This window comes from Orcinus orca, chromosome 9 (genome assembly GCF_937001465.1).
Source record: "Orcinus orca chromosome 9, mOrcOrc1.1, whole genome shotgun sequence".
Taxonomy (NCBI): domain Eukaryota; kingdom Metazoa; phylum Chordata; class Mammalia; order Artiodactyla; family Delphinidae; genus Orcinus; species Orcinus orca.
Window position 1 is genome coordinate 11,876,737 of NC_064567.1, and position 23,171 is coordinate 11,899,907.

Below are 23,171 nucleotides of genomic sequence, written 5' to 3' on the forward strand. Positions count from 1 at the left end.
AGAAAGAAGGAAGCTTACACACAGAGATACAGGGAAGAAGGAGACCTGAAGACAGAAATAGAAGGTTGGGGTGATGCCACCATGAGCCAAGGAGGCCAGGAGCCACCAGAAACGGGAAGGAGCAAGGAAGGCTTCTTCCTGAGAACTTTGGAAGTGACCGTGGCCCTGCCAACACCTTGATTTTGACTTTTGCCCCCCAGAACCGTGAGAGAATACATTTCTATTGCTTTAAACCATCAAGTCTTTGTTACAGCACCACTGGGGAACAAATATACTCAGGAATCCAGGTGTCTGTTGCTACAGGTCCTGGCCCACACTTCGGGAGCAGCTGCTCTAAGGTCACCCAGCGATTTTGTGAGCAATCACTTCTTGGTCACGACTTGGGAAAAACTTCCTGAACTGCCGTCTTCAGAACAATGTGCCACAGTTTCACAGCTTACTAGTCATTTGATCTATGAACTGTGGTTTCTTCACCTATGAAGTTGGGAGAAAAACACCTGCTTCTGGGATCATTGTGGGGATTGGCTGGGACAACACGTGTGCCAGCCCGAATCCTGCAACAAAGCAGGCTATAAGGACTCCACTTTCCCCACCCTCTCCCAGCTTTCAGAACTGCTTTCTCACCCGCCGTGTTCTGACTCAACGAACTTACCCAGAGCCTCTCTCAATGGTCTGTCTTCTGTACCGATGGCATTCCTCTCCTCCCTGGGTGCAGTGTTCTACCACAGTGATTGTAACCTGCAGTAGCATTTACCCCAGTAAGGGAACGGTCTCCACCCAAGTGGGTGCACACAACACACTACATTTGGGGTGACCTGGTCTCCACTCCATCAAGTGAAGGAGCCTGTTGGAAGAGACACTCAGGTGCAGCACCCCAGCCCCCAATGGACCCTGCTCCCCTTCGCCATTCCTCCTCAAGGCCTGACCCTATGTGTCCCACTTCCGTGAAATCTCCAGGTTTCATACTTCAGTGTTTTCAACTCTATGCCTTCTTTAGGATTCTAACTTAGGCAAAGTAGAACTAAATCTTATGCCCAAATTCTGAAAGCAGACAAGATAGAAGTGTTAAGAACCAACACAGATAAACTCTAAATGCGTAAGGAGTGAAACTCGAATCTGGAATTGAGAAATGATCGGACATTCTAACCTACAGGTCGCCCTGTCCTCTGTCCAGCGCTGAGCTGGGGGTTACGGTTCACCTCCATTCATCCTTATGCCATCAATATGCAGGTTTTCCAGAGTCCAGCTCCTTGCCCTTCAAATTAACCCTACCCACTGGGGCCCAGAATACCCAGGTGTGGACCATGGGGTCCATCCTCCATCAGGACGAACAGGAGGAATCGACATTGGTCAGAGAGGAGGGTCCATCACTCTGTATGCCTGAGGGGTGGTGATTTCCCTAAATCAGAGGTAGAACAGGGAAGGGCAGAACTCCATAGACACTCCTGGGATACAGTCAAGCCCACCATGACACTTTTATTACTTTAATCAATTTCAGATTCAGTGGGGAGGAGCTCAGTCTGCAGGGAAGCTGAGAGAAGGGACAGATATCCAAGTAGGAAGGAGATAAAAGAAGGTGGAGAGAGAGAAACCCTTGAGGAACACAGACTGGAAACATGTTAAGGAACATCCAAGGAGAGGATGAAGAATGACTCAGGATGCACTTTTGGAGCTGGTCTCAGGAATCCTTTTTCTTAACCTGAGGAAAAGAGGACATTGTCAGGGTGCCAGGGGTCACCGAACAGTACGAGTGGGTCAGAGGAAGCTGACTCTAGGGCTTGATTTCGGGTAGAGCTAGTTGATTCTCCCCATCCTCTAAAGCTACATTCTGTGATGACCTCGGACGTTGTCCCCCGTCTGGCAGCCCACTATAACTCCACTGAGGTGCCAAGACATGACTCTGAGACCCCCTCAGTTACCCTTCATGACATTCCACCCTCTCCCTTCAATCACCTGTCCCATCCTTCCCTCGTCCTTACCATGGCCATCAGCACCAGGGCGCTGACCAGCACAGCATAGAGGGTGGCCTTCCCCAGCAGGATCTCATAGAGGATGGTGGCAGACAGGACCCCTTGCTGGTAGGACGCTGTTGGCAGGAAGGGAGAGCAGGTAGGTACCTGTGAGCAGGGATCTCCGGTCTCCTTGCCCACGCACCACCCACCCTTCCATGCCCCACCAGGGTTCATGGGGTTTGCATTCTCTGGTTCCAGAGCAAAGACCATGGGAGATGGAGACAAAGGAGCAGGGGGCCACTTACCCGAGGTGAGGCCACAGTCTGAAAGAAACAACGGGGAGGGAAATGGATGAGAGAGTCCATCGTCAAAAGCAGATTCAAAAACTAAGCCAGCCTTCCTCAGCCCAACAGCTGGCAAGGTGCTAACTCTTGCCAACAACCACGTGAGCTTGGAAGTGGCTCCTTCCCCAGTTGAGCCTTCAGAGAAGACTCCAGCTTTGGCTGACACCCGATTGCAGCCTCCGGAGGACGACAGAGCCAGCTCAGTTATGCGCACATTCCTGACCCATCAAAACTCTACAATAACAAATGTGTGGGATTTTGAGCTGCTTCCAAAAGAACCAAGAAAAACAAAAAACGAAGCCAGACTTGTAGTCAGCACAGACTCCCAGGCTCAGGGCAGCCTCTGGTCAGAGTCCCAGCAGCGCCCTCCTTCTGTTTTGGCGATGTGGCCACAGCATCCTCGAAGGTCATGGAACATGGCAGCACTGAAGGGGATGAGGACCCACTGCTCAGACCCTGAGCTGTGCAGGCGCGTAGGGAGGGGGACCTTTCAGCACAGCTGAGTTGGGCTGACCATCTGGGATGTGGGGGAGGAAGTAGCCCGAGGTGCCCTGTCCTCCCTCACGGGGGGCTTCCCACACCCTCCCGTTTATTCTGCACCTAGTCTCTCTGCTCTCCTCCCTGGACCTCCCCCTCTGTCCGCTCTGCCTCCCTCCCTGCCGAACCCTCCCGGAGCGGCTCACCTGCTCGGCCCCGGACCTCGGCACTGATGTTCTGGGTGACGGGTTTGGGCCTGTCCTGCTTCCACTCGTCCTCGTCCGAGACCCCGTGGAACCAGGCTTGGCAGCGGAAGAGGTTGCGAGGGTTGTACCAGAAGCTGGCGGAGACCCTCAGCCGGCTGCTCAGACAGTAGCTGGAGTCATTGCGGCTGGGGTCCTCCTTGTGGGGCTGAGGGTCCGTGCTGACCCCTGTCTCGACCTGCTTCCCGTTCACCCACCAGCTCAGCTCCACGTGGTCGGGGTAGAAGCCCGTGGCCAGGCACACAAGCGTGGCCTTCTGGGTCCGGGAGATCTCTGCTGCTGACGGCTCGAACACAGCCACCTTGGGTGGGGTCACCTTGCTCAGGTCGTCTGGAAGGGAGAGGGGGTTGGGAGCATGGGTGCCCGGAGGGCCGCCTGTGCTTGTGAGTTGGGGGCACAGGGAAGGGGGCCACGGGGTCATCGTAAAAGGAAATTACGTGGTAGTAGGTCCTGGTTGTTTGTTTGGGGGTCACCGCCTGCTCCTCTGTGACTGTTCTCCCTCGGCCTGCCTGGCCTTTGTATTGACCCTACGACAGCCCTGTCTCCTGTGTCCCCAGCCCCTAAGGTGGCCTTACAAATGGCACTGCCCAACATTCTGCATAATGTCTCTTCTTTCCCCTTATTTGATTTCTTATCCATCAAGAAAAGCTCACCTGTCTTTTTCTCCCCATAATATGTAGTAGTTATTTAAAGAGCAGTGGATTGGAGGCAGAAGAACGGAATTCAAAGCTTGGAACTGACTCTGCCCACCAACATGACTTTAGACAGTCTCTCATTGTCTCTGCATCATTTTTCCTGCCTGTGAAGGGAGAATCCCAACACCGACTGTCCAGCGCGGGGCTGGAGATGAAATGATATAAGGGTTCAGAAAGCCCCTGCCCTCAGCTGGGTGACTTATGTGACTCTCGGGGAGGAGTAAAGGGGATTTGGGGCTAAGGGGGTCATTTAGGGGTGGGGGGTTTTCTTCAGATGACAGGATACAGATGGCATATTGGGGGGCACCACGTGAGGACAGCCTTTTGTATTAGGGTGCGCTCATGAGAATGGGAGGTTTTCTTTCTTTCTGCTGCTTCAGCAGGTCATCCTAGCCATTCCTCTGCCTCCAGGTACCCCTGAGTTTCCTCAGCTCAGGCAGATAGCCATCCCCCTGTGTTTCAAATGCAGGCATCTTCAACCTTCTTTGTCCCTTTGATGCCACGTATCCTACTTTACCCTACCAGCAAGCTTCCTCAATAGGCATGAGATCATCAGAGCAACTTCTGCTCTCAGCTGTCTTGCTACAACTAAGCCCCTGGTGCGTGGCGTCCTCGAGGGCTCCAGGTGAAGGCGGTCCAGTTAATGCCCCTGCGGCCTTTCCATCTGGCTGGCTCACTGCTTCTCGGCCCTCCTACAATCATGTTATTCTGCTCTTTGCTTTTTATCGATTGTTTTGTTTGTTTCTGAGCAATTCTGTTAAAAGGAAGACAACTCACTCTAAAGAGATCTAGTTTAGGCTGGAAGATGGAGGAAATGTTCTTCTAACCGACTCTTCACATTTCCCTGGATGTGACCTGACTAGCGGGCTGGCTTCTTGGGTGTGTGACCTGTGCACACAGATTCATTTTTCCGAGGTCCTGGATCATTAAGGGGCCAGGGCTTGGGACCCAGATTTACCTGGTTCTGAGGTCTGCTTTTCTCCACCCTGGCTGATTACAGAAACCCAGCTTTCCTCTGGGAACAAACACTTCAGCTGATCCTCATTGGCTCCATCTTAATTCGCCTAACTGCAAGCACCCTTGCTGTTGTCAAATCATCCAGGTAAATATACTGGTATTGAGGGTTTCTTCCCCTCTGGAAGCTCAATACTCCCACAGCAGGTGACCTTTAAGGTCCTTTTCCAGCACAAAGAGCCTAAGATCCTCCAGGGAATGTTCCTCAGCTCACAAGCAAAGTATCTGCATTTTAATGTATGTCCTGCCCCACCTGGCTGTTTAACCTAGAAGACGTGGTGTGAGGAGGGAGATTTCCAGCTAGGGGATGAGGGGGGCACGTTTGGTGAGTAAATCCACCCAGTGGCCCAGGTTCCCATCTAGCCCCCGTGTGCTGTACACACAGCCTGGCCCTCAGGGGTCTGGGGCTTAGGAAGAGAGGAAGAGGTTTTAAAGCTAATTTCAAATCTAAACTTCTAAACAGTAAATCAACAAACCCCGCTGATTTTCTCTCCCTCATGCCTCGTGTTTCTCTCTCTCACCTCTCTGTTCCACACTCTTGTTTGTCATCCTTTTTCTCCTGTGTTCAGTGGAAGCCTCCACCTGCACCTCCCAGGAGCCGGCTGTGCAGGGGGCCGCATCCTGCGCTCATCCCTGCTTGTTTCTGCCCCTCGGGCTCATTCTCCCCTTTGCATCAGCTACACCCTCCTGCCCTTCCCCCAGCCCAGATTGCCCTCCTCGGTCTTTTTCTCCAATCAAGCAGCTCTCAGAGTCCCAGTAAATCCTCTTTCTCCAATGCTCACCCTGTCCCTAAATATCTCAGAAACAAAGAGACCAAAGCCCCCCTTTCTCTCTGTCCAAATTCCCGTCCCGGGAGTATCCCTACCCAAGCCCTCCCCACCCAATATTCCCCACCTCCCTTGCAGAGTTGACCCCCAGATGGACAACTGGACACGCGCCCCAGCTCCAGCCCACACCACCCATCTCTGGGGACCCCCCAGGAGCCAGGCTGGAAGGAGGGGAGGCATCCAAATCTTACCTATGACCGTGAGCCTGGTGCCTGGGCCAAAATACTGCTCCTAGGAGCACAGTGAGAAGCCCCGCACTCAAACCCCCGCAGCTCCAGGCCGCTCCCGGGTGCCAGCGCCCCGCTTCAGTGCTGCGAGGGGACCAGGTGCCCGCGTCCGCCCCGCCCCGCGCTCGCCGCCTTCCATCTCGCCCCGCCGCCGCTGCCGGGCCCGCGGACACTCACCCACCACGGTCAGCCGGCTGCCGGCCCCGAAGGGCAGGGCGGCGCCTGTAAAGCACAGCCCCGGGGCTCCCCACCCAAACCGAGGCGCGCCGCCCGCGCTCACCTAGCACCAGGAGCCGCGTGCCCGGCCCGAAAACCGGGGGAGAGTCACGGCCGCCCAGCGCCGCGCAAGAACCCGCCGCGCGTCCCGCCGCGTCCCCGGCGGCAGCGTCCCCGCTCACCTAGCACCGACAGCCGGGTGCCCGGCCCGAAGTACTGAGTTTCAGTGCTCACAGCTTCAGGGTTCAGCACAAAAAGGGGCCCTGCTGGCGTCCTGAACGCCCCGCTCCGCTAACGCCCCAGGGCACCCCGCTCACCTAGCACAGTCAGCCGGGTGCCCTCGCCGAAGAACAGAGGGTCGTTGCTCACAGCCCTGAGGCCCAGGACAAAAACCGCCGCTGCCCTCTCCTGATGTCCCAAACTCAGCCCAGGTCCCCACCGACCCCGAGCACAGCCCCAAATGGAGATGGGCAGCAGCCCACCTCTCTCCAGCCCGCCCGAGCGAGCGCTCAGGGACCCCAGCTGCCCTCCTTACCCAGCACAGTCAGCTTGGAACCATTGCCAAAATACAGCTTCTCGGTGTTCGCACAGCCCTGGGAACTCAGGCACAAACTTAGCCTTCCCTGAGAGCAGCCCAGGAGGGTCCAGCGTGCACTCCCCAAAAGCCAGGATTCAGGAGGTCATCCAGGCTGGGCAGCCCATCCTCCCTCCCCCCTGGAGCAACCTTCTTACTTAGCACGGTGAGCCTGGTCCCTGGCCCGAAGTGCAGCTCATTGTAGGAGCACAGTGGGAAGGGGCTACCAAGAATTCCTCCTTCTTCCCCTCCTCCCCTGGCACAGACTGGGACCACCCTCCTTCTCCCTGGCTTCTCTCTTCCCACCTCTCTTCAGAACTCGCTGGACACAGAAATCTGGGCCCTGCCTGAGGTCATCCCCAATTTGCAGACAATGAGCTTGGCTTGGGGACTTACAGTGGTTGTGAAATTGGAAGGGGTATTTGTGATGGAGATTTTGCTGGATTGGGAAGTGTTCCAGGCTAGACCCCGCCTCTTACTACTTCTGTGACCTGCAACCTCCCTGGCCGTCATTTCTGCAGCTGAAAAATGGGGTAATATCTTCCCCACAGCGTTGCTGCGAGTGCTTAACAAATTACACACCTGCAAGTGCTTTGTCAAAGGGCGAGTTTGTGAGAAGCACAGAATCATGACTCCACTTTGTGGCTTGATTCTTCACTTTCCTGAAGCTGAGCGTGGAGCAGGGAGGGGCAGAGGTGATCGCGGAGTCCAGATCCCTGCGAGAGCACATCAGGGACCCGCTCAGGAGATCTCTCCCAGCTACTCTCCCCATGCAGGAGCCCCACCCGGGCAGGTGGAGCTCTTGTCTGAGGCTGGGCTTTTTGTAAAAGCCCTTCCTCTAACTGAATCATCGTGCCCCCCCCAAGTCCCCACAGTGTTACACTATGAAACAAAAATGTCCTCTCCTATTGTCCCCCTCCCCTAACGACTGTGCGGAGGCAGGAAGTGCAGGTGGCAGAGCTTGGTCTGATGGAGTGGGGTGGGAAAAAAACCTCAGAGTAATCGAAAGTGGGGAGGGGCTTGGGGAATGTTAGGGTGCTAGTGGAGGGGGAAGGGGACAGAGAGGCCCCTCCTGGAACCTACGCCACCCTGAGGAGATCTCCTATGTCATCAGGGCTCCCCTCTGGGACTCACTGTGCCCACCTGCACAGACTGGCATTTATAGTGAGGCACGTGGGAGGAGCATCCCTAGAGCAGGGGATGGCAACTCAGGGCAGGAGGACACACAGCCTGGAAAGCTCTGCGATTCCCCATTGCTTCCTGAATAGGGTCCAAGCTCCTTCCCCTTCATTAGTCCACAGACACGCAATGCACATCTACTATATGCCAGGCCTCACGCTGGTTGCAAGGACAGAGTCCACTCTCAAAGCGGGAAGCCCCAACCTGCCTTTTCAGCCTTACGACTTCCATCTTGGACCTCGCAGACCCGCTGAGCAGAAGTACCTGACCCTGTAGTTTCATATCCTGTTCATACATCCGACTATCATGACCTCTCTCCCACATGGCTAACTGAGACCGGTTCTTCCTTTGAAGAACTGCCACCGTCTCAGACTCTCCCCTGATGGTCCCTGTCAGAAACCTCGTGCTAGCCTCTGCCTGCATTGTTGGAGACAGATCACCTTGCTATTGCAAGCATCACCGTGTGTGTTAACTTTCTATTCATGAATTATCCCCCTATGAGCAGGGAAGCTTCTTGGGGACTGTGACCTGGATACCTTTGTTTTCTTGAAGGTTACTAGCAGATGTTGCAATATGTGCTTAACGAGTAGGTGCCTCTGCTCATGCATACATGTAGACATACGTATTTGTGCATGTGTGTTGGTATAGGTGCAGACACCCATGTTAGAATGCACGCAGAGTTCCAGTAGTGGGAGGAGGCTGTGTGCTGCAGGCCTGTGTGGGGGGGGACAGATGGCTGTTCCAGGCAGCCCTTAGGGTGGTATCTGCTCCTGAATTGGGTCACTTTGGGCAAACTCATTGATTCATTCATTTCTTTAAAGAGAATTTATCGGGTTAGTACACTGAACCAAGGTACTCTGCCACATCGCAAGGATACTGTAATACCACACAACCTGGTCCTCAAGGAGCTGACCTTCTAGTGGGGGTGTCAGACAAGGAAAGAGGTAGTTTCCATCAACTGTGGTCAGTGGCAGGAAGGAGATGCACGCAGGGTACTGTGATAGCAAAATACAGGGAGAATTTCATCCATTCGCATGGAGTAAGGGGCAAAGATCCTCCAGAGGCGGCTACTTGCTGGGGAAGACGTCACCGTTGAATCCGCAAGGATGGGTGGGAGCGCACATATGAGTCATTCCAGGTAGAGGAGTGCAAGATGGCCTGAGCGCCAGTGACTCGGGGGTTCAGGGTGACGGGAGTGAGGGTGAGTGTGGATAAAGTGGTGGAGGACAAAGGTGGGTCTTTTATGCCATCCTGCGGACTTTGGGTTACATCACCATGGTGACAATGAGACAGTAAAGAGCTTTGGAAGGATTTCTAGAAATACCAACAGGGCTGATCCTTGGTTTTAGGGAAACTGATTTTCTATCCTCTCAGGACTGATCAGGGCCATATTCACACACATTTAATTAACTAGAGTGAAATTTATATCCAGCTTCGTAACTTAAACTGGAAGGTACATCTGATAATGAGAATAGATAGTAATTTCTCTTCTTCTCACCTGGAATCACTCCTTGGTGATGGGGAAAGCTGAGTAGTGCCCTCAGGGAGACAGTGGAGAGAGCGTGGGTGAGCACATGACACCCAGCTTTGGTGGCCGTGGGGACATGACCACTCAGCAAGTGGACACAGCTCTTCCTCAGAGCACCTTTGTCCAGGTAGGACAGAAATTTCCTATAGGCAGCATCACAGCTTTTTCTAGGTTGTTCCAGAGTAAGCCTCTCTCTTCACCAATCACACCCTTTCACATGTACTTAAGTTTTGCCGGCAGTGTGGAGTAGTACGAGCCACAGGCTGGGTCCCTTGACCCTCCTACCTGAGGGGCCTGCACTTTCTTGGATACCTCGTTTCTACCCTGGCTGGAGTCACATGGGACTTCAGAGATGGACGGAAGTGATATCTAGACACTCACAAGGCAGACTCAAGCCAGATCAGGCCATTTTTATTGGCTGAATCCGTTCAGGCCCGCCAGGGTCCCCCTTGGGCTAGGGAGATTTTGGTCATGAGTGTTTGGGTGCATGCACACAGGGGTAGATACTGGGGTGCGTAGAGAGATGAGAGCAGCTCTTCTGAAGCACTGGGTAGGAATGGAAAAAGCAGAATTCACACCAGGGCCATAACAGGCTGGAAGCTCCTGGCTCCACCTCTAAGCTGGATTCACCTCTAAGCTGGCTTCAGGAATCCTTTCTCTTGACCTGAAGAAGAGAAAGTTTGGGGGTTACCAGGAGCCAGCAGTGCTGGGGACTGAGAGGAAGTAGGGTTCCCCACTGACAAGACAAATAGCAGGGTTCCCCCAACATCCATCCATTGGGGATTCAGGTGACCCCAGTTTCTCCTTCACAGCATGGTACTTGCATCATGATCCCAGATATAAGTGTCTTCTGAGGCATGTGGGTGACTCCCCCCCTTCCTCTCTGCCCATTCTGGTCCCGGCAGGGTCTCTGTGTTCCTGGGTGTCAGTTGCTGTGTTTCAAGTGTCACCTCCAACCAGCCGGCCCCATCCTGCCCTCGTCCTTACCATGGCCATCAGCACCAGGGCGCTGACCAGCACAGCATAGAGGGTGGCCTTCCCCAGCAGGATCTCATAGAGGATGGTGGCAGACAGGACCCCTTGCTGGTAGGACGCTGTTGGCAGGAAGGGAGAGCAGGTAGGTACCTGTGAGCAGGGATCTCTGGTCTCCTTGCCCACGCACCACCCACCCTTCCATGCCCCACCAGGGTTCATGGGTTTTGCATTCTCTGGTTCCAGAGCAAAGACCATGGGAGATGGAGACAAAGGAGCAGGGGGCCACTTACCCGAGGTGAGGCCACAGTCTGAAAGAAAAAAGGGGGAGGGAAATGGATGAGAGAGTCCATCGTCAAAAGCAGATTCAAAACTAAGCCAGCCTTCCTCAGCCCAACAGCTGGCAAGGTGCTAACTCTTGCCAACAACCACGTGAGCTTGGAAGTGGGTCCTTCCCCAGTTGAGCCTTCAGAGAAGACTCCAGCTTTGGCTGACACCCGATTGCAGCCTCCTGAGGAAGACGAGCCAGCTAAGTTATGCCCACATTCCTGACCCGTCAAAACTCTACAATAACAAATGTGTGGTATTTTGAGCTGCTTCCAAAAGAACCAAGAAAAACAAAAAACGAAGCCAGACTTGTAGTCAGCACAGACTCCCAGGCTCAGGGCAGCCTCTGGTCAGAGTCCCAGCAGCGCCTTCCTTCTGTTTTGGCGATGTGGTCACAGCATCCTCGAAGGTCATGGAACATGGCAGCAGTGAAGGGGATGAGGACCCACTGCTCAGACCCTGAGCTGTGCAGGCGCGTAGGGAGGGGGACCTTTCAGCACAGCTGAGTTGGGCTGACCATCTGGGATGTGGGGGAGGAAGTAGCCCGAGGTGCCCTGTCCTCCCTCACGGGGGGCTTCCCACACCCTCCCGTTTATTCTGCACCTAGTCTCTCTGCTCTCCTCCCTGGACCTCCCCCTCTGTCCGCTCTGCCTCCCTCCCTGCCGAACCCTCCCGGAGCAGCTCACCTGCTCGGCCCCGGACCTCGGCACTGATGTTCTGGGTGACGGGTTTGGGCCTGTCCTGCTTCCACTCGTCCTCGTCCGAGACCCCGTGGAACCAGGCTTGGCAGCGGAAGAGGTTGCGAGGGTTGTACCAGAAGCTGGCGGAGACCCTCAGCCGGCTGCTCAGACAGTAGCTGGAGTCATTGCGGCTGGGGTCCTCCTTGTGGGGCTGAGGGTCCGTGCTGACCCCCGTCTCGACCTGCTTCCCGTTCACCCACCAGCTCAGCTCCACGTGGTCGGGGTAGAAGCCCGTGGCCAGGCACACGAGCGTGGCCTTCTGGGTCCGGGAGATCTCTGCTGCTGACGGCTCGAACACAGCCACCTTGGGTGGGGTCACCTTGCTCAGGTCGTCTGGAAGGGAGAGGGGGTTGGGAGCACGGGTGCCCGGAGGGCCGCCTGTGCGTGTGAGTTGGGGGCACAGGGAAGGGGGCCACGGGGTCATCGTAAAAGAAAATCACGTGGTAGTAGGTCCTGGTTGTTTGTTTGGGGGTCACCGCCCGCTCCTCTGTGACTGTGCTCCCTCGGCCTGCCTGGCCTTTGTATTGACCCTACGACAGCCCTGTCTCCTGTGTCCCCAGCCCCTAAGGTGGCCTTACAAATGGCACTGCCCAACAGTCTGCGTAATGTCTCTTCTTTCCCCTTATTTGATTTCTTATCCATCAAGAAAAGCTTACCTGTCTTTTTCTCCCCATAATATGTAGTAGTTATTTAAATAGAGCAGTGGATTGGAGGCAGAAGAACGGAATCCAAAGCTTGGAACTGACTCTGCCCACCAACATGACTTTAGACAGTCTCTCATTGTCTCTGCATCATTTTTCCTGCCTGTGAAGGGAGAATCCCAACACCGACTGTGCAGCGCCGGGGTGGAGATGAAATGATATAAGGGTTCAGAAAGCCCCTGCCCTCAGCTACGTTACTTGTATGTGAGTCTCAAGGGTCGAGGAGTAAAGGGGATTTGGGGCTAAGGGGGTCATTTGGGGGTGGGGGTTTTCTTCAGATGACAGGATACAGATGGCATATTGGGGGGCACCACGTGAGGACAGCCTTTTGTATTAGGGTGCGCTCATGAGAATGGGAGGTTTTCTTTCTTTCTGCTGCTTCAGCAGGTCATCCTAGCCATTCCTCTGCCTCCAGGTACCCCTGAGTTTCCTCAGCTCAGGCAGATAGCCATCCCCCTGTGTTTCAAATGCAGGCATCTTCAACCTTCTTTGTCCCTTTGATTCCACGTGTTCTACTTCACCCTACCAGCAAGCTTCCTCAATAGGCATGAGATCATCAGAGCAACTTCTGCTCTCAGCTGTCTTGCTGCAACTAAGCCCCTGGTGCGTGGCGTCCTCGAGGGCTCCAGGTGAAGGCGGTCCAGTTAATGCCCCTGCGGCCTTTCCATCTGGCTGGCTCACTGCTTCTCGGCCCTCCTACATCCCTGTTATTCTGCTCTTTGCTTTTTATCGATTGTTTTGTTTGTTTCTGAGCAATTCTGTTAAAAGGAAGACATCTCACTCTAAAAGAGATCTAGTTTAGGCTGGAAGATGGAGAAAATGTTCTTCTAACCGACTCTTCACATTTCCCTGGATGTGACCTGACTAGCGGGCTGGCTTCCTGGGTGTATGACCTGTGTAGTCACAGAGGACCCCACACTTAGAAGGGCCCCTTGTTGACTTAATGTGCTGCTGTCACCATTTTGAAATTCTAAGTAATTTTTAGCAAAAGCCCTGGGTGTTTCCTTTGCAGTGGTTCTGCTGCCCAAGAGGTCTGCTGCCCCACCCTGCATTTCCCACCTTGCTGATTACTCACTCCTCTGTCCCTAGGTCTTTACTGGCCGCCCAGGTAATCTCCTAACTTCTCTCTGCTGTGCAGCTCTATCAGGCTTTCTGCCCCCAGCCTGGTTATTCACTCTCGCCTCAAAGCCCCTGACCCTGGGGTTCAACCAGCCCTCCAAGGGCACTATGGAATCTACTCCTCTGACCTCCTCACCCAGCAAACTCTCAGCCCCGATTGGAAAAAGTAAAGATGCCTTCTGAGCCACATGCGATGGTCCCCATGATGGTGACGTGATGGACAGAACGATCGGAAGCCAGACCGTCCTTACACCCTGAAGCGCTGACTACATGCCTCCTCCATGATGAGGGCAAAGCCAGTTCTCCCTCCGTGTTTGCGAGTCCCTGTGGGGTGCGGGTCGGCTTGCCCATGTAGGTGCACGTGTGTGTCCTGGTGAGCTTCTGTTGTGTGTGCTTGGAGGTGGGCTGAACTAGCCTCAGGCAGAATTCTGAAGTTTATGGGTCCTGTTCCCAGCCTTCCTGCCCATTAGCCACATGCCGAACCTGCCCCTCCCTTGGCACTGGGCTCCCCTCCCTTGCCAGTGGCCACCTAGCGGAAGGGTAGGGAGGGGACCACTGGATTACAAGAGGTTTCCTGGATACTCTCCATGTAGCTACTCCTGTAAGTCTCACATCAGATTTAGCAGTAGGTATTGTTGATGACCTTGTATAGAAGAGAGGATGTTCCCACAGATTCACTTGACCAAGGTCACCAGATCATTAAAGGGCCAGGGCTTGGGACCTAGATTTACCTGGTTGTAAGGTCTCCTGCTTTTCTCCACCCTGGCTGATCACAGGAACCCAGCTTCCCCTCCGGGAACAAACACTTCAGCTGAGCCTCATTGGCTCCATCTTAATGAACCTAACTACAAACACGTTTGCTGTTGTCAAATTAGCCGGTAAATATACCAGTTTTGAGGGTTCTTCCCCCTGAAGCCTCAGTGCTCCCATCACCAGGTGACCTTTAAGGTCCTTTTCCAGCACAAAGAGCCTAAGATCCTCCAGGGAATGTTCCTCAGCTCACAAGCAAAGTATCTGCATTTTAATGTATGTCCTGCCCCACCTGGCTGTTTAACCTAGAAGACATGGTGTGAGGAGGGAGATTTCCGGCTAGGGGATGAGGGGGGTACGTTTGGTGAGTAAATCCACCCAGTGGCCCAGGTTCCCATCTAGCCCCCGTGTGCTGTACACACAGCCTGGCCCTCAGGGGTCTGGGGCTTAGGAAGAGAGGAAAAGGTTTTAAAGCTAATTTCAAATCTAAACTTCTAAACAGTAAATCAACCAACCCCGCTGACTTTGATTCTCTCCCTCATGCCTCGTGTTTCTCTCTCTCACCTCTCTGTTCCACACTCTTGTTTGTCATCCTTTTTCTCCTGTGTTCAGTGGAAGCCTCCACCTGCACCTCCCAGGAGCCGGCTGTGCAGGGGGCCGCATCCTGCGCTCATCCCTGCTTGTTTCTGCCCCTCGGGCTCATTCTCCCCTTTGCATCAGCTACACCCCCTCCTGCCCTTCCCCCAGCCCAGATTGCCCTCCTCGGTCTTTTTCTCCAATCAAGCAGCTCTCAGAGTCCCAATAAATCTTCTCTTTCTCCAATGCTCACCCTGTCCCTAAATATCTCAGAAACAGAGACCAAAGCACCCCCTCCACCCAACCCTTGCCCTCTGTTTCTGTTCCAGAACCAGGAGTACCCCATCCCAGGCCCCTCATCCCTTGCAGAACTGACCCCACAGACGGACAACTGGCAACACAGCCCAGCTGCAGCCCTCCCCACCCATCTCCGGGGACACGGTGGGCTGCGAATGGAAGGCAGGCAGACAGCCAAATCTCACCTGTGACCGTGAGCCTGGTGCCTGGGCCGAAATACCGCTCATTGGAGCACAGAGTCCCAGTCCAGCACGCAAACCCCTCAGCGCCCAGCCACTCGCCCTCCGGGTCCCAGCGCCCGGCTCCAGCGCAGAGAGGGGACCAGGTGCCCGGGTCCGACCTTCCAACCCGCCCCGCCGCCGCTGCCGGGCCCGCGGACACTCACCCACCACGGTCAGGGGCTGCCGGCCCCGAAGGGCAGAGCGGCGCCTGTAAAGCACAGCCCCGGGGCTCCCCACCCAAACCGAGGCGCGCCGCCCGCGCTCACCTAGCACCAGGAGCCGCGTGCCCGGCCCGAAGTACAGGGGCTGAGTCACGGCCCCCCAGCGCCGCGCAAAAACCCGCCGCGCGTCCCGCCGCGTCCCCGGCGGCAGCGTCCCCGCTCACCTAGCACCAGGAGCCGCGTGCCCGGCCCGAAGTACTGAGTGTCAGTGCTCACAGCTTCAGGGCTCAGCACAAAAAGGGGTCCCGCGGCCCTGCTGGCGTCCTGAACGCCCCTTTCCGCTCCTAACGCCCCAGGGCACCCCGCTCACCTAGCACAGTCAGCCGGGTGCCCCCGCCGAAGTACTGAGTGTTTTGGCTCACAGCCCTGAGGCCCAGGACAAAAACTGCCGCTGCCCTCTCCTGATGTCCGGGACTCAGCCCAAGTCCCCACCGACCCTGAGCACAGCCCCAAATGAAGATGGGCAGCAGCCCACCTCTCTCCAGCCCGCCCGAGCGAGCGCTCCGGGACCCCAGCTGCCCTCCTTACCCAGCACAGTCAGCTTGGAGCCATCCCCAGAATACAGCTGTGTGGTATCCACACAGCCCTGGGACGCAGGAGCAAACTTTGCCTTCTCAGACAGCAGCCTAGGAGGGTCCAGCGCGCACGCCCCCAAAGCTAGGGTTCAAGGGGTTATCCAGCCTGGGCAGCCCATCCTCCCTCCCCCCTGGAGCAACCTCCTTACTTAGCACCGTGAGCCTGGTCCCTGGCCCGAAGTACTGCTCACTGTAGGAGCACAGTGGGAAGGGGCTACCAAGAATTCCTCCCTCTTCCCCTCCTCCCCTGGCACAGCCTGGGGCCACCCTCCTTCTCCCTGGCTTCTCTCTTCCCACCTCTCTTCAGAACTAGCTGGACACAGAAATCTGGGCCCTGCCTGAGGTCATCCCCAATTTGCAGACAATGAGCTTGGCTAGGGGACTTACAGTGGTTGTGAAATTGGAAAGGGTATTTGTGATGGAGATTTTGCTGGATTGGGAAGTGTTCCAGGCTAGACCCCGCCTCTTACTACTTCTGTGACCTGCAACCTCCCTGGCCGTCATTTCTGCAGCTGAAAAATGGGGGTAATATCTTCCCCACAGCGTTGTTGCGAGTGCTTAACAAATTACACACCTGCAAGTGCTTTGTCAAAGGGCGAGTTTTGTGAGAAGTTTTATGATTATCCCTCTGTAACGTTTTGATGCTCCATGTTCCTGGGAAGCTTAGTGTGGAGCAGGGAGAGGCAGGGGTGATTCGTTTGGGCGTCACCATCCGCATTCCCTGCTGTTAGTCTCCCTCATCCTTGCCCCTTCTCTCTCCCCTCAATGGGCACTCACTACTGACCGCCTCCCACGAGCCCCTAAGGTGGCATTATTCCCTGATTTTCTTGGCTGTGTTTGAAAAGCCCTGTACTTGGGGCCCTGTAGGATTAGCCATCGAATGAGTATATCTATTTTCTTCCTAGTTTAAATCCCTCTTTGGTGCATGACTAACTTTTCAGACTTAGAAGCAATTACAGTAAAGTTGAAATAAGCCTGGATTTTGAGGCAGAGGATTCCTACTAGAAGCATGATCCTGAGAACTAAACTGACTTTTTCCAATGATCATTTTCCTGTTTTTTGCAGGGTGTATGTGCTTATCTGTTTGAGTGACAGCACCTATGAATTAGAATGAGACATTCTTCCCCAGAAGAGATACTTTTCCCATTGCATCTGACATATTCTTTTCTCTATACTCTACCCAACTCACCTTTTGTTTTGATTTTCATGTAACCTGCTTTGTGGAGCCCCCGTGCCTCTGGCTATTGTCCTATCTGATGTTCCACACCGACTGCTACACCAGGGCGCTCCGGGCGTCGAGGATGGCTGGAATCCCATGAAAGGAAATGTTCATGGGTTGAACCCTTTCTTATTTCCAGTGCCCAGCAAACCTCTCTCCCCGCTTTTAAATCCTAGCTCCAGCCACGTTTTATATTCATAAAAGCAGCAAAAGCTTGGAAACGAACAAATCCCAAAGTCCGAGGACCAGTTCGTCAGAGGGTTCATATGATAAAGTCCCAGGCCCTTTGACATGCCTGACAGAAGGGAGAGAATCTCTGGAATTGTCGGAAGGCAGGCCCTCACGTGAAGACATGGAGGAATGGGAAAAAAACACGTCTACCTTTCAAGCACCCTCCTTGTTGCCAGAAGGTACTGTGCCCTCTGTTTGGCTCTGTTCTAGGAATGAGCAGAAGTATGGCAAACCCAGATGTCTCCACTTTATCCAAGTTTGGGAAATGTTTCTAATGGCAAAATTGAGACACAGGTTTGGAAAAAGGCATACTCTGTGACACAGTGAGGATAAACAACAAGAATGAAAAGGATGGCTACAAGAGGGTAAATCCTTTACAAAGGATTTTCACGTGATTTAGTCCCTTAGAGTTTCAGGACCCCAAGAGACGACCATTGTCATCTCTGTTTTATACATCTCAGAGGGCCTGAGACAGTTTAGGTCACTTTGCAAATTGCGTGAGCCCCTCTTTCCCCAGAACCCAGGCATTTTGAATCTCCGTGATTTGTACTTTCCAATTTCCATGACACTCCCTGGCACGTGCTTCCCTCTGCAGGACAAAGCCTGCCTCAGCCAACCAGTCTGGTAGAACCTCTGTGGCCCGCTGCTCTGGCCGTGTCTATAACTCCAGCCCAGGCCCATCTCACCCTCGCCCTGCTTCTCCCACCTGCCTGCTTCCTCCAGAGGGTGGTGATGGTGTGTTAGCGTTTCACGATGGGCCTCTGACTCGCTGATCTCAGCACAGATCCTGAGGTTTGAGAGCACGGGGCCTCAACCTGCTTCTCTTCTTTCTGCTTTGGCTGTTACTAAGATGGTGTAAGTTTCCAGTTGTAACAGCTTATTCTGACCTACCTCCTCTGACCCCCAGCAAGCACAATGTTCCCCAGGGCCACCCCTGCAAGCTCACATGATGCCGTGACACGGACCTCGGCCTTCAGGGCTCAGGAGTCCCCCTCAAGCCCTCTCAGTCTCACCAAGCTGCTCCCCTATGGCCTCCTGGGTCCTTAAACCACCTCAGGAAGACACACATGGATCTTGGAGACAGAGAAGGACTCAAGGAAGGCGAGGACAGCGCTCTGAGCTGGAGGGAGGTGTTGGGGGTGGATTTTAACATTGAAGACGGAGCTGTTCCCCAAAACGGGGTCACCAGTGCAGGATCAGAGTTAGAAGGAGGGGGGGAAATGGAGAAGATCAGATGAGAAGGGGAAAGTAAAGCAGCACACCCGCTAAATCGGGAGAGAGGAGGGGAGTCTTGGAGAACAACGAGAAGGAGAACGAGAAAACACAAAGCCAGGAGACGAAGCACAGAAGCACAGCTCCTCTGAGCCCTCGGCCGACACAGCGGAGCGAGCTGGAGATGCTCCGGAAGGAACGGGCAGCTCTGGCCCCCGCCTTCCACCTCCCTCCCTGTCTGATACCTGTCACGGTGAGCCTGGTGCCGGTCCCAAAGTGGAGGGGTGAATTATAGGAACACAGCTGCAGGAGGCTGTAGGAAAACCCCCCAGGGGTCTCCAGCCAGAGCGCTAGTCTTAGCTCCTTGAGGGCAGAGATGGCCACCTTTCCCTGCCTGGATTCACGGCTCAGGACCAAAGGGATCCCACTAGGAGAAAGGCCTAAGCACACTCTGGGGAAAGAGGGAAAAGAGGAAGAGACTTAGGAGGGGCCGATCCACGCACAGAAGAAGGAGGAATGGACCACCGACAGAAGAGTAAGGAAGCAGTTTATGGGCCGAAGACTTAGAGGACAAACAGGAATCGACCAAGCGTCATCTAAGGCGGCGGCAGACCCAGCTCCCCGGAAGCCCCACAGGGACCAGGGTTTACTCAACCCTCTCCCACCGGGGCTGGACGGAGGGGTAGACACTCCGGGTCCAAGGGACAGTGGCCCCCGTCTCCCAGCTCTTATGTCTTACCCAGGACAGGGAGTCGAGTCCCACCTCCAAAGTGCTGCCCCCGGTTGCTCCACAGTATAACACGGGCGTGGCAAACCCCAGAGCGGCTGGTATGGGGCCCTTCTTTCCAGAAACGAGCTTCTCCCCAGAACTTCTGGGGGTCCTAGCACCTTCTCCACTCGCCCACACTCTCCGCCTTTTCTCTGCTGTGTTCTCAGTCCCTGCCTTCTCTAAAGGGAACTTCTAGAACTCCAGCCTTACAATACATCATTCCCAGGGAAGACCTTTACTTACCCAGCCCAGAAAGCTTCGTTCCGCTGCCAAAATACAGGCTTTCATTAGTCGCAGAACACGAAAGCCCGGTAGGGAAACGGTGCCTGCGCCTCCCATTCTTTCCCCACCCCTCTGCCGGTCCACCTGCAGCTCTCCTGTCCCCTTCCTTGGCGGAATTTTAACCCCCGGAGGTGGAGCTGGTGACAACTGTACAACCCGAAAAGCTGCGGTCAGAGGACCAGTTTGGCCCCCTGTGAGACTTCTCACCCCCCTCTCCTGTGTCCATCTCCTTTCTACGCGAGGGAGAGAAACGGCAGCACTGACGGATCCAAGGCCAGACGCCCTCCCATCTACCGTGGCCATGATGGGCACCCTCCAAGGAGACGGAAGATGGACACGGAGACCCCTTTCCAGCTGAGACTCTCGGTAGGGAGACCCAGGCTTGGCACAGCGAGCCTATGAAACTATTGGAGATGGAGGCTGTCCATCTCATCAAGATAAGAATTCATCAAGACGAGAATTCAGATTTTTCTAATAAAAACACGCTTTAACCTAGGCACCCCTATCGGAGGCTCCACCTGGACCCTGCCCCTCCCTGTAGGTTCCCAGCCCTCCAGCCCTGACTAGCTTACCTATGACAGTGAGCCGGCTTCCTTCCCCAAAATAGTAGGTGTCTGCAAAGCACAGCCTCCCAGATTCACTTCAAAACCTCTCCTTGTCTGCTGGGATTCTGGGAGAGGTTAGGGTGTTCATGGCTGCCTTCCCTCCCAGAGCCACCAGCCCCCTTCAAACACTCTGCATACCATTCCAGAACTTTCCAGGGCCCCAAGACCCAGGAGCTGGGTCATCCCTTCCCTCCCACATTCCCCGAGAGAGTGCTCCTTCGTGGTACCCACCTGGACACCCTGGCCTTACCTACAACAGTCAGCTTGGTCCCTGGGCCGAAGGTATAGTCATAGCACATCAGAATACAGCCGCCTTACAATGCACACTTGGGACCCGCCTTCCCCTACAAGGGGCCAGGAAAGGCCTGGATTATGTCTTACCTACGACCGTGAGCCTGGTGCCTTCTCCGAAGAAGACTTCAGTGTTTGCACAGTGACGCGGAGTAAGGAGGAAAGCAAACGCGAGGAGTGCAGAGAGGAGGGGATTTTGGTTGGTGCCTGGTGGACTCTGGGACTAGGAATCCCCTCCTGTGCTCTACAGATATCGCACAGAAGAATGTTTTCGACTTTTGACTCTTGGGGCCACGGAGCATGGGCAGAGTCCATCCAGAGAGCCCTGGGCCCTGTTTTTTTGATTCTTCCTGAGGGTCCATCAGAAGGATGTGGGCCTGGCGAGGAGGGCAGGGTCCCAGAGACCCGTGACTGTCCCCGGAGGGCTGGGTAGTGCTGGCTTCTTCCTTCATAGAACGGTCACCTCCCATGTACCTTCCCATTGACCTTGTCCTTGGGTGGGGGGAGGAGGAGGGTGGGATAAAGGGGTCTCTCTGAGGCCTTCACCCATGAGGCCACAGAGGCATCTTCTTATGTCTGGCCTTTCTGCCTGCAAGCTTCAGCTCTGATCCAGGCCTGTGCTTCTCCATGGCCTGGGCTTGACAGGTGGACGGGAGGAAGGTGGAGACATTCTGACCCAAACCACCCTTGGGCCTGTGACCCGGGAGAAGAATGGAAGGACGGTGGGAATTGGGACAGGCAGAAAGGTTTTTGTAAAGGATTCCCGTAGGGTTGAATCACTGTGGCCCCCCTGTCCTCACAACGTTACAGCTTTATACAAAAACGGCTCCTCCCATGCGTCTGCCCCTCCAAGTCGGAGTCTGGGAGAAACCACCAGAGCAGCTGCCCCTGTGAGGGCACTGGAGGGCGAGGCGGTGACATCACCGCCCCAGGTGCAAGTGGTGGGGAGGACGGACCAGGCCAGGGGGCTCCCTCCTTGTGCTCATGCCCTTTCTTCAGGACCTTCTTAGCCCCTCAGAGCCGTGTGTCTTTGCATCAGGGGCTGCTTTCCCTGGTATCTGCCCCTCTGCAAGCTGGCGTCATAGTAGCAGCCCCTTTCTATCTCGGGACTGCTCCGATGCTGGCCACACCGGAGGCCACACCTTTCAGCACTCAGTACCCAGACTCTGCCCCGTTGGCCCAATTCTGAACCTCCAGGGTGGTCTGAAGGAGAATTGGCCACAAGCTACATAGAGGTAGGGTTTTCCCAGGGGTAGATAAAGTGATAGCTGAGAGCTGTATTTCTAACCAGTGTGAGGTGAGGGGGGACCACGTGTGTCATCAGCTGCTGCACTTCTCACTGTGGACTTTAGACATTCGAGTTCAGTGGAGGGCACTGGGGGAACCAGGTGTGGAGAACTGAATGAATACAGCCTCAGGGACGTTCAAATACAATCACACGGCCAAGTGATCACGGTCAAGGTCTTCTCCCTCTTTTCCCTGAAGGGCAGGAACATTTTAAGTTTTTGGTAGATATTTTATTCTCCCTGCACGAGATGACCTTGAAATTGAGCCTCCAGCTGGGTGGTCTGCATCTCATCTCACTACATGGTGCTTCCTTTCGTTGCCTTTTAAACTATGACAACATCTAGAAGAAAAAAGGACACTCGATCACATAACGATAACACGCTTACGGGGCGAAACAGACGCAGAATCAAAAGATAAATGACAGTACGGAGAAAGCATTAGTGATTCTCGTCATGAGGGCTGATCTCTCCATGACGATGAACTCCTAGAAATCAATTAGAAAATAACCCAGAGCCCAATAAAAATGGCAAAGAACAGAGGTTCCGGAAAAAAAAGATCCAAATGGTGCTTAACCATAGGAAAAAGAAAACTTGCTATGATAAATACAAAGTAAAACTGCATTGAAATGTCACTTTTCACCAATATGATTGACAAACTGAATTATGGAAGACCATTCTATTGGCTAGTTTCTGGTGAAATATACACTTTTACACATTGATTGCCGGTGGGTGCGAAATAATACAACTCTTCATGGGAGCAATTTGGAAATATCTATAAAAATTACAAATGTGCTTACCTCTTCAGCCTGAAATCCCACCTTTGACAGTTTATCCTGTGATTACTCTTGCATACAAATAAACAAAAGTGTGTAAAGTATTTGCATTATTTGGAATAGCAAAGAGACTGGGAAAAAATTCAAGTGCCCATTAGTAAGGGATTGGGTAAATAAACTGTGAAACATTCACATAGAATATTATTCAATGCTAAAAAAGAATGAAAATGTTTCATACTGCCATGGAAAGCTTTCTAAGATATAATGTTAACTGGATAAAAACAAGCTGTAGAATAAGGCTCCTGTATGCTACCTTTGTCTAACAAAGTAAGAGTAATACTTATTATTAAAATACGAATTATACTTCTGTTTGTTTGATGCCGCATGAAGAAACAATGGAAGGATACAAAAGCGATGGATAAAATGATTACCTGTTAAGGACGAGTGGATCGCTGATTCACTTTGTTATAAAGCAGAAACTAACACACCATTGTAAAGCAATTATACTCCAATGAAGACGTTAAGGAAAAAAAAAAGAATGAGTGGAGGACACAGAGTATAAGGAAAATTAACATTTCTCAGTGTCAACTTTATTGTGTTGAGCCATACATAGCTATTTTATTTTAAATAGATAACATAGCTATTATCTATTTTCTTTTAAAGTAAAACTTAATAAAATTTAAAAAGAAAAACAACAGCAAAATACTG

General features: G+C 53.7%; 2 gene segments (V, D, J or C); both read right to left on the reverse strand.

Annotated features, from left to right (window-relative positions):
* Nucleotides 1-1,452: 1,452 nt before the first annotated feature.
* Nucleotides 1,453-23,171, reverse strand: part of LOC101273865 (T cell receptor beta constant 1-like) — a 61,565-nt gene continuing 39,846 nt past the window's right edge. The window contains 5 exon segments of the C gene segment in view: nucleotides 1,453-1,699; nucleotides 1,980-2,086; nucleotides 2,258-2,275; nucleotides 2,980-3,366; nucleotides 5,764-5,803. Coding sequence covers nucleotides 1,679-1,699; nucleotides 1,980-2,086; nucleotides 2,258-2,275; nucleotides 2,980-3,366; nucleotides 5,764-5,803 — 573 coding nt within the window.
* LOC117199257 (T cell receptor beta constant 1-like) overlaps nucleotides 9,692-23,171 on the reverse strand; it is a 62,055-nt gene continuing 48,575 nt past the window's right edge. The window contains 4 exon segments of the C gene segment in view: nucleotides 9,692-9,960; nucleotides 10,284-10,390; nucleotides 10,562-10,579; nucleotides 11,282-11,668. Of these exon segments, the coding sequence occupies nucleotides 9,940-9,960; nucleotides 10,284-10,390; nucleotides 10,562-10,579; nucleotides 11,282-11,668 (533 nt within the window).